At 36.5% G+C, this 11,918-nt stretch overlaps 1 protein-coding gene across 1 annotated transcript in view; it reads right to left on the reverse strand.

Annotated features, from left to right (window-relative positions):
* LOC144967008 (uncharacterized) overlaps positions 1-11,918 on the reverse strand; it is a 50,502-nt gene that overhangs the window by 30,555 nt on the left and 8,029 nt on the right. Inside the window, exon 2 of the mRNA XM_078903737.1 lies at positions 3,831-4,270. Within this exon, the coding sequence (XP_078759863.1) occupies positions 3,831-3,927 (97 nt within the window). The 5' untranslated portion in view covers positions 3,928-4,270. The remainder of the gene's footprint in view (positions 1-3,830; positions 4,271-11,918) is intronic.

The raw sequence follows: 11,918 nt of genomic DNA on the forward strand, positions 1-11,918 counted from the left end.
GTATCGTCATTATAGGTTAAAAAACAACATTTATGGTGAAAATTTTTTATTATCTGTGTTGATACCCATTTTGTGACCTAATTTGGGGGTCTGACATTAAAAAATATAACAATCTTGTGGCAAACGTTCCAAAAAAACTAATGAAGGAATGACCTCCATATTCTTCCCTCTTGTCAATATTGTACTATAGTGTGTCACCATAGAGAGATTTTACGGTTTAGCTTATGGAATTTTTATTAGAACATCACAAAGTTGAAAATCAAAATGTTATGACAAAAATGATGTTAAAAATTCAGAATTAGGATTATAATTCAAAATTCACATATCTTATCAAAAAAATATCTCTATGGTGACACAATACATTATCTCTGTCATAAATGTGGAAATTTTCAGACAATTTCATTGAATAGATTCAGAGAAACGTTTGACACAGTATCCCACACCCTTAGAAATATGACATTTTGAGAAAATAGCAAAACAGCTTCCCGATTTTCACACTTTTCTTACGATCTGTACCATTTTCGACTGTGTTTTTCATGCCTTTATAGTCTACTTTAAGAATTTGGACTTCAATTATATTATTTCTAGGGTAATAAAATATAAATTTCCACCAAAATCTCAAAATCAATTTTTCGAAGGATTTTCCAAATAATTAGACCCCTTAAGGCCTTTATTGACTATTAAGTTGAACAAAATTTTGATTAAATGCGTCCTGCATTTTCTCAACTACACACACACACACACACACACATATATATATATGTGTGTGTGTATGTGTGTGTGTGTGTTTGTTTTGTTTTTATGTCTGTTTCATTTATTAAAAAGTGTGGTATTACAATAGCGAATATCTGACATATTAACTCTCTCCTTACCAACCATTTTTAGAATTAAAGTTCCACCGAAAATTCACACCCACCCGACACAAAATTGACGTTTCCTAATCAAACAAAAAAAGTAACAAGTGCATTATATACAGAATGTTGTTCAGTAAAATGATGTCTACAACACAGTGTTTAGTATTTATAGCTGTAATCAAAGCATTTCTATACATTTTGTGATGTACAAGAAAAATCAGAATGAGAAAACTGTCGGTTGTATCGTAACGAATGTGACGATTTTCCTATGGTTGGTAAGGAGAGGGTTGATATAAAATTATGTACAACAAAAGAAATGGATGCTCAACTCCCTTAAGTTTTACCGTGTTTTTATGTTTTATTGCAATATCATTTTAACGATTCATAACAACTCATTAATTTAAAGTTGAATTTTTTTTCTAATATATATAACTCTATTTTTAACCGAAATTTGAGAACTCTTGAAAGTAAAAACAACAAATGTTATCTGAGTAAATAATAGCGATACCTTATTTGATTCCGTCGTTTCCTGAAAACAATAACTGAATTAGACTTGAATGCCTAACACATCAAAACGTTAAAAACTCCAATTATTTGACGCATTGTGTGTTCCATTGTGTTTATTCATTGACCCGTCATCTTAATATTATGATCCTAGATTTTTATCTCAATCCTCCGTTATATATGTTGATAAACTTACAGACAGAAAGAGATAGATAGATAGATAGATAGATAGATAGATAGATAGATAGATAGATAGATAGGTAGATAGATAGATAGATAGATAGATAGATAGGTAGATAGATAGATAGATAGATAGATAGATCGACCGATAGATAGATATATTGATAAATAGATATATAGATAGATATATTGATAGATAGAGAGATAGATAGATAGATAGATAGATAGATAGATAAATAGATAGATAGATAGATAGATAGATAGATAGATAGATAGATAGATAGATAGATAGGTAGATAGATAGGTAGATAGATAGATAGATAGATAGATAGATAGATAGATAGATAGATAGATATATCGATAGATAGATAGATAGATAGATAGATAGATAGATAGATAGATAGATAGATAGATAGATAGATAGATAGATGAGAGGGAAAGAGAGAGAGAGAGAGACAGAGAGAGAGAGAGAGAGAGAGAGAGAGAGAGAGAGAGAGAGAGGGGGGGATGATGCAGGGTAAAATTGTGAGGAATTATGGTTGAGCATAAATGGAAATAGTGAGTACGTATGTGAATTGTTGCTCAATGCGTTCTCGTTGCTATAATATATTTTAAATATTAGGTTTATATCATTTTCACAAGTTGGGAGACATCTTACTCTATCTGTAAATGAAGTATTTACTTGCCAAATTGAAAAGAAAATCATTTTACCATTGTACGATAGTGGTGTGTTTATTCATAACGAGATTCACAGCGTACACAAATGAATGTGACCTTTACAAAATGATATAGATAGATAGTAAGGTTGAGGGGAGTTTTCCGTTGACACCATTAATCGGTGCTCACAGGCCACACAGAAATGAAATAAGAATCGATATGATAATTATGTTATGTTATGAATTTTTCCACATGATGCAAAAAGAAGAATTATATATAACAGGTGGCATGTTAAGTCCTACATGTTAAATGCTGCTGTTGACCAGGGACCCCTTGTAAATCGCTTTGAGCACATTTAGTGGATATTGCGCTATATAAAGCTCAATTTTTAAAAGAAAAAGAGAAAATAAACTGGTTTTAGGGATATGAAATATTCTAATGAAAACCAATCTTATCAATGTCTTGTAATAACGATCCTCCAAAACTTGATTGATAAGATATTTGCATCCATTATCATTGTAATAAAATAATAATTTTATTGTTGAAGCATTGTTTACCATCTACAAAGTATTGATAAATATTAATTTTAAGCAAATTGGATTACAAAAAAGCTGTCAGGATTTTATTCGTATAGTTATAAAGTTCATAGAGCTGCAGTTTATAATTGTATCTAGAGCGTTTGTGGACAATAGCAATTGTTTGCTGCCCTAAAAAAAGGCCGCTAGTTTATCACAAAGTACATTATATAAGATCAAACATTTTAAAATCCGAAAAATAGCCTATCATTAAAACACCAAAGATCTTTCGACCACTTCCCTAAAAACGTATCAAATTTCACACGAAATATATGTGGGAGAACGATTTCATTTCGGCTAGGGCAAAACTAATACTCTTCAACAGTCGTAACGTCACTTCCTTCCTAATGATGCATGGTAACTTAGTAACACTGGCTCTAAACTATCGGAACAATGGCGGACCCAGTATGAAATATTTCTCCGGCGAGCATAAAGCGTATCCAGAAGAAAAAAAACACATACATTTGATCATGTTTTGACTTTTACACATTCCGATCACAAGACATATGAAAAGTTCTAGCCAGCATGAAAAATAAAAAGTAATGATTTTCTTTGTTTAGAACCAAGATGGCCGCCGTTGCCAGGCGGCGTGATCTCAGACTATTGAATCGTATTAATAATCTAATTCAAAAACGTACAGAACAGGCTGTGGAGAGTTTTGTGGGGAGATTAGAGTGACAACAAAGAATGGCATTTCTGATTCTCAAGTAAAGATTCATGTCCCAGACCAAACAGATCGGAAGGTCCTGGGTTCGAACCTCGCTCGGCGCATAGTTGAATCCTTGGAAAAGGCTCTTTACACACATTCTCTCACCACACTCAGGTGTAAAATGAGTACCTGGCCGTTAACAGCGTTGTCTTTGTCCGAAAAATTGTAATATCGCCGAACAAACGTCATGTCTCGTCCTACATGTTAAATGTTGCTGTTGACCAGGGATCCCTTGTAAAGCGCTTTGAGCACATTTAATGGATATTGCGCTATATAAGAGCTCAATTTATTATTATTTTATTAAACAGACAGTTTGTTTGATAGAACAATAAGAAACAAAATGACACGTACCTGCTGGAGTGCTTGATGGCAACAGGATAAGGAGACACAAGCCAAAGCCGATGCATATCCACAGAAGAGACTTTTTAGCCTTTGACAATGATTGCATCGTTCAAGTGACGAATAAATGAATAAACTAACTACTAATAGATAAATAACAAATAAATAAGCAAATAAATGTTCACGTGAATGAGTGATAAATGACACATAAATAAATAAAATAACTTATATTCATCACAAATAATTCCAATACGTTTCTTGTACACTTCAGAATCCAATTAATTGTGTCATCGCTGCTAGATATCAGATCACACCATAAATAAATGAATGTTTCAGTTTTGCTGTCTTGTGCAAAATATCCGATAATTGGATCCCGTGTTAATTCAGTTGTGAGAAAGCACATACACAAATTGACTGAAGACAGTCTAATGAGCAATGACTAGCAAGAACTCCTGAAAGGAAATAAAAAGTAAAAAGAGCATAGCAATTTATGGGTAAAATGTGCACATTTAGAAAACTAGTCTGAACACGGTCAATACAATTCGCAACGATATCTTTATTCTCATGGCAAGTCAACTAAAAATAGGACATACTTTACGTACAGTATAAGTTGCCTATAATGCGTTCTTTTTTGTAAAAGCTGTCCTACAATGCCGGTCAATCCTTATAGACAATGAGAATTCATCTTACATTGCAGGATGAAGAGAAGTGTGAGAAAAAAATCCCGATTCTTTTCAAATCTGAAGATGTGTGTATCCTTGTGTCCTTGTTTATGTCACTCGGACACACATCAACAAATATATGAAGACCACAGGGGAAAAACGACCAAAGTCACATTTTTCAGCTTTTGAGAAAATCAAAATTAAAGTTTGGAAACCCATTGAAAACGCCACATGATAATATGAATTGAACTGAATGTGAATTACTAAACGTATATATTTTGACCACAAGTCAGATGCATTTAAAAAACAAACTTTTGGTTGATTTTAATACCAAATTATTGTGACATTAGAACAGTAAGGGTCTTTCGGACTTTGATCGATTTTCCCCTGTGGCCTTCACATTGGAAAGAGCGTTATTCAGATTATGAATTCTTCGGTCTTATAACATTTGATTTTGAGAGAGATCATCGAGACATCTCGTCTTTTTAAATTATTTTAATATATCCTCTCAATTGTTCGATTTTTCCAACAACAACAAAAAAAAAAAAACCAAAAACAAACGAAATTGAGTAAACCCTCGTCACTCCAAAAACAGAATCGACACATTAAAAGGACATGTATAATTAATTCCATTTGAATGCTAATCAACTAGTATTAATATACTACACTTTCGCTGTGACCGGATAAAAGATTGAAACATCGATAAACACATTCTCAGCAAACAACTAACCCCAAGTCTAGATTATCAATCCAACATTAACCCATTTTTGGCAGAGTTTCATTTTATTCTAACTGACACTACACACAACCCTTCCCGCCACGAGAGAAGTAAAATAGTGTGGCCCAGGTTTCAACAAGTCTTATTGTTGTTACCACTCTCTTTATAGGGAATGAGATTAGCGGAAGAGTAGCGTCCCTTGATTGGACGTCACCTTACAGAGAGAACGCAAAAATGGTTTTGCGCATGCGTCTCTTTCGTCCTCGCTTTCGGTGAAGTGTATCATACCGCACAACCAACATGACGTTCTCTCTCTAATAACTTTTCCGCTTGTGACTTCCACTCAAGGGACGCTACTCTTCCGCTAATCTCATTCCCTATAATTTATCAGCTTTGGCAATTTCACGGCCATTTTTTAAAGCTCATTTCAGCGGCCGCAGAAGAGAATTTGCGGTAATCGAAGCCAAAGCTAAATTGGTCAAAAGCTCTCAGCAAGGTCAAGGTCTCGTGCCAGCCTTCTGTATTCTAGCACAATCGTCAATACGCAATCCTTACCGAATCACCAAACCGGAGATTAGCGGATAAGTACTAATACTTATAATGAAAAATGAGTGACAGGAAAAAATATTCCATCTCTCAATTAAACAAATATACAAACATACACACACTCAAATCTTCTCTCTCTCCCTCTGTCTCTCTCTATCTCTCTCTCTATCTATCTCTCTCTCTCCCTCTGTCTCTCTATCTCTCTCTCTCTCTGACACACACACACACACACACACTCACACACATTTACCCCCCCCCCCCGACACACACACATTTACCCCTCCCCCCACACACATTTACCCCCCCCCCAATACATACACATGCACATTAACCCCTCCTCCCTCCCCCCCCCAACCCCCTACACACACACACCCACACACACATTCGCACGCGCATGCACATAGAAAGGTGTATGGTAAAATCATGTCATCTCTTACCCGGACAATAATAGAGTCACAATGAAATCAAGAATGGGGTTAAGATGATAGAAAACCCTACCACTACCCCCCCCCCCCCCCCCCCCCCCCCCCCCCCTACTAAATGTATACTTTGTGAAAACGATTAGATCATTGGTAAAAAAAACAAACTAAAAAGAATTGAACATTATATAGCGCAATATCCACTAAATGTGCTCAAAGCGCTTTACAAGGGGTCTCTGGTTAACAGCAACATTGACATGTAGGACGGGACATGACGCCTGTTAGGCGATATTACAAAATTTCGGACAAAGACGACGCTGTAAACGGCCGGGTACTCATTTTACACCTGAGTACGGTGAGAAAATGGGAGTAAAGAGCGTTTTCCAAGGACTCAACTATGCGCCGAGCGTGAGGCTCGAACCCAGGACCTTCCGATCCGAAAGCGAGTGTCATACCACAAGACCACATAGCCGTAGTTATGACCAGATTGATACAATTGTGATCTAAACGAAAAAGCAAATCGGCGTCGCTAATAAAGGGTCAATATTTGTCAACTGTCTAAGGCTACAACGCTCTAACTAAAGGTGACTATTATTGTTTTACCGATATGGCTATCGATATATTGATTTGTCGAGGCAAATGATCGTTCACATACAGGTCACGTGTCCCCATAGGTCGTGTTATCTATGATTGTACCTAACGAATTTAAAGGTTTCAAAATAATAATAGTACAAATAAAACAAGAATAAAAAAGAAACAAAACAGAGTTAACTCACTCAACCCTAGAAAATTTTGCTACTTTTCAAAATTAGAAAAAAATGTATAGATAGTTCGAAGATGACGTCACTCGGGCCTTTGTTATTGTTTTTGCCATCCGCGTTTGTGAGTTGTTCTCACTAAACTGTATTAACCAGACTATAAAAGTTCATGGTTACACAGAGTTTGCGTGTTGGTCCGTTATACTTCCGGATGGCAATGTTATGAACTCCTTGGCCAAGCGCATTCTATCTATAGATCGAAGTCTCGTTTTATTCAACTACCATCAACATGTAAAAACTAAATAGATTCGCCTTGATGCTAAGCCTAAATAGGATTCAGTAGTCTGATGTCACGCCGCCAGGCAACGGCGGCCATCTTGGTTCTAAACAAAGAAAATCATTGCTTTTTATTCTTCATGCTGGCTAGAACTTTTCATTCCCTTTTCATATGCCTTTTGATCAGAATATGTAAAAGTCAAAACATGATCGAATTTATGTGTTTTTTTCCTCTGGAAGCGTTTTTATGCTTACCGGAGAAAAATTTTATACGGGCGTCCGCCATTCTTCAGATAGTTTAGAGCCAGTGTTACTAAGTTACCATGCGTCATTAGGAAGGAAGTGACGTTACGACTATTGAATCCTATTTTTTCTCAGAAAATTGTAATAAATAGGCATGGGGTAAAAGTAACCCGGGTAGACTACGGATACAGTCGTTGTTAGGGTTGAGTGAGTTAATACATTTTTTTATTATTATACTTTTGATTTTTAAACATGTCGCTGTATGTAGTATTAGGATACAATCTTGAACTCACGACTATATGTAAATGATTTGTCGTCTTGTTGATATCAAATTATTTGTAGTTTGAACCACAGGGGGGGTGGATGTGTGTGGCTGTAAGACTTGGTCGATAAAATCAAAGGTCGGGAAGTGGTAGATGCGTTAATATGTAGCAGTTGACACACAGAGCAAACATTATATGTGTATATATATATATATATATAATATATATATATATATATATATATATATATATATTATAAAGACTTTATATAAAGACTTCATTTTACACCTGAGTACGGTGAGAGAAAGTGAGTAAAGAGCCTTTTCCAAGGACTCAACTATGCGCCTAGCGCGAGGCTCGAACCCAGGACCTTCCGATCCGTAAGCGAGTGTCATACCACTAGACCACAAAGCCGCTATGCCCTAAGTCAAAATTTATCGTTGCGAGTGTAGTTGTGTCGTGCTTGATAGACTCTGACCGGCAACTCACGCTCACTTTTTGGACCCAATAAAACACGGACACTAACCAAGTTAGACTAGAATCGGCACTCAAACGACAGCTCATTGACAATGGAAAAGAGTTCAACTTTGACATCTCAGTATCAAGAAAAAAAAGCTTTCCTGGAGCCTGGATTAATTCGGCCTCATCTGAATCCAGAAATATCTGATATGTAGAGAGGTCCTGGTTCAGGGTTGTTACTATTGATGTTGGTGGTCTCCCTTCATACTTGTTGCCATGAATGAAATATTCTGTCATTGCAGTTTGGGCTGGGATGTTATCTTCTCGACCTTTTGGACCGAATAAAACACGGACACCAACCAAGTTACACTAGATATAATCGGCACCCAAACGACAGCTTATTGACCATGGAAAAGAGTTCAACTTTGTCATCTCAGTATCATGAAAAAAAAGCTTGCCTGGAGCGCACAGATTTCGCACAGATTTGCGCTCCATTTATTAATAACATTGTATGTTGTGTGTGGCCAACGTTCAACGATACACACAGGGGCAGCGTGGATCAGCGGTACGGTCTTTGCTTCGTACCCGAAAGGTACCGAGTTCGATCACCCGCCGCTGCGTTGTGTGGCCTTGAGCAAGTCACCTAGCCCTAACTCACTTTGCGGCGCTGCACTGCGGCTGACGCCTGGGTTATTCAAGTCTTCCCTTCGAATAGACCCTAAAGACAAATTTCCCCTCGGGGATGAATAAAGGGAATTTTTAAAAATTATTTTCTTTTCTTCTCAAATTAGGCTATTTTGTCAGTATAATAACTCCGGCGGTCCTATTGATAACACGAATAATCAGAAATAAGGACATAAAATACTTGTTTGATAATTTTATGTGCTTTTGGATCAATAGCAACAGATTATTTTATTGTTCGTATATTTATGCCTATGTGTGCATGTGTGTGTGTGTGTGTGAGTGTGAATGTGTGAGAGAGAGAGAGTGTGTGTGTGTGGATGTATGTGTGTGTGTGTGTGTGTGTGAGAGAGAGAGAGAGAGTAAAAACGTTTTCCTATTTTTCTAAATATACATTTCTTATTAATGTTATGTGCTTAGGTAAAACACTCACATTTGCCCCCCATGTGAAACATACCAATATACAAAACTATGCGTAACTTTAAATGTAGGTATACAGTTTGATTATTGATTTAAGGGAGAACTATCACCCATTTGGCGGTCTGAAAATAAAAATAACGCGGAATGATGATGACGTCATCTTCTTTCATTCTGTAGCTAGTATAAGTGTTTGTTTTTTGTTTTTTATTCTTCGATCTTGGCACCATCTTATACTGTGATGACGTCACTAAAACTGAATACAAATGATGGGAGTTTTAGAGATAGTTCGAAGATGACGTCAATCAGGTCTTTGTTATTGTTTTTTGCCATTCGCGTTTATGAGTAATGCTCACTGAACTGTATTAACCTGACTATAAACGTTCATGGATACACACAGTTTTGTGTGTTGGTCCGTTATACTTCCGGATGGCAACGGCAATGTTATGAGTTTCTTAGCCAAGCGCATACTATCTATAGCTTAATGATAGGGGGGGGGGGAGGGGAGATAAAACTGTAAATGGAATTTATCACGGATGGAAAAACCAAAATGTCATAACATTTGCCTACGGAGTAAATTATGCTTAATCCATACTAAACACAGGGTATTCACAGTTTGGATAGGTAATTAGAAAAAAAAGGTAAAACAAAAAAAAACACAAACAAAAGCGAAGGGAAATTTTCATGGTAAATATAGATCTACTACTCATAAACGCGAATGGCAAAAAAAAAAAAAAAACAATAGCAAAGACCTGAGTGACGTCAACTATCTATAGATAGTTCGAAGATGAAGTCACTTACGTCTTGGTTATTGTTTTTTGCCATCCATGTTTATGATTAATGCTCGCTGATCTGTATTAACCCGACTATAAACGTTCATGGATACAAACAGTTTTGTGTGTTGGTCCGTTATACTTCCGGATGGCAATGTTATGAGCTTCTTAGCCAAGCGCATACTATCTATACAATCAAGAACCAATAGCAACACCTTATAGATAGTATGCGCTTGGCTAAGAAGCTCATAACATTGCCATCCGGAAGTATAACGGACCAACACACAAAACTGTGTGTATCCACGAACGTTTATAGTCGGGTTAATACAGTTTAGTGAGCATTACTCATAAACGCAAATGGCAAAAAAAAACAATAACAAGGACCTGAGTGACGTCAGCTATCTATAGATAGTTCGAAGATGACGTCACTTCCGTCTTGGTTATTGTTTTTTGCCATCCGTGTTTATTAGTAATGCTCACTGAACTGTATTAACCCGACTATAAACGTTCATGGATACACACAGTTTTGTGTGTTGGTCCGTTATACTTCCGGATGGCGATGTTATGAGCTTCTTAGCCAAGCGCATACTATCTATACAACCAAGAACCAATAGCAACGCCTTATAGATAGTATGCGTTTGGCTAAGAAGCTCATAACATTGCCATCCGGAAGTATAACGGACCAACACACAAACTCTGTGTCACCATGAATTTTTATAGTCTGGTTAATACAGTTTAGTGAGAACAACTCACAAACGCGGATAGCGAAAACAATAACAAAGGCCTGAGTGACGTCATCTTCGAACTATCTATATATTAATTATTATATGAGTTGAGTGATTCTACTCAAGTGATATTATTCAACAGTAATACTCAGAAATATTTGTTCGCGATAGACTGATATGAGGAAACTCATCTTATTAGGTCAGCTACAGAGAGTGGAAATCACCATACAGCAATGATAAACGGCCCAATCCTGTGTTGCTTTCACATTCTATTCAAATTAGGGAAAATCATATCTATCTACTCCCTTAATTTGAACATTAGGCAAGCATTTCGCCTTATCTAAACAATGGGCTATTAGCTTCCGCAATGTGCACATTAGTCAAATTATCTACTTAATTTTCACACGAAGCAATTACTCAGATTAAGAGTTACACACATAAACATACGTACACACCTCTTACACTCACATATACACAATACACAGACACAGAGACACATAGATACACACATACACAGCATACACATAATATAATATAAACATACAAACCAAACTATCCATAAAGATGGAACGAAATTGGATTCAATAGTCTGATGTCACGTTGCCCAGCAACGGCGGCCATCGTGGTTCTAAACAAAGAAAATCGGTACTTTTTATTCTTCATGCTGGCTAGAACTTTCCATATGTCTTGTGATCAGAATGTGTATAAGTCAAAACATGATCAGATTTATAATGGGGTTTTTTCCTCTGGATAAGCTTTTATGCTTGTCGGAGAAATATTTCATAAGGGCGTCCGCCATTGTTCGGATATATATAGTTGAGGGGCCAGTTACTAAGTTACCATGCGTCATTACGAGGGAAGTGACGTTACGACTGTTGAAGCGTATTGACGTCACTCAGCTCTTTGTTATTGTTTTTAGCCAGCCAGTTTTATGATTTCGTCCCACTAAATTGTAGCAGATCAGACGAAAAGCGTCCAAGGTTACACATAGTTTTGTTTGTTGGTATGTGACGTAACCGGCTGGCAATATATTTACAAATATGTCTCGTTTTTGGTGCAGCCTACGGATCCTTGCTGATATCAAGCTTTTTAAATAAACCAATCTATGACCTTTAAAGATGCATTATAGACAATCAGAAAGGTGCCATATTTCTTTCTAT

This window comes from Berghia stephanieae, chromosome 3 (assembly GCF_034508935.2).
Source record: "Berghia stephanieae isolate SIO BIC M18660-M18661 chromosome 3, UCSD_Bste_1.3, whole genome shotgun sequence".
Lineage (NCBI taxonomy): Eukaryota > Metazoa > Mollusca > Gastropoda > Nudibranchia > Aeolidiidae > Berghia > Berghia stephanieae.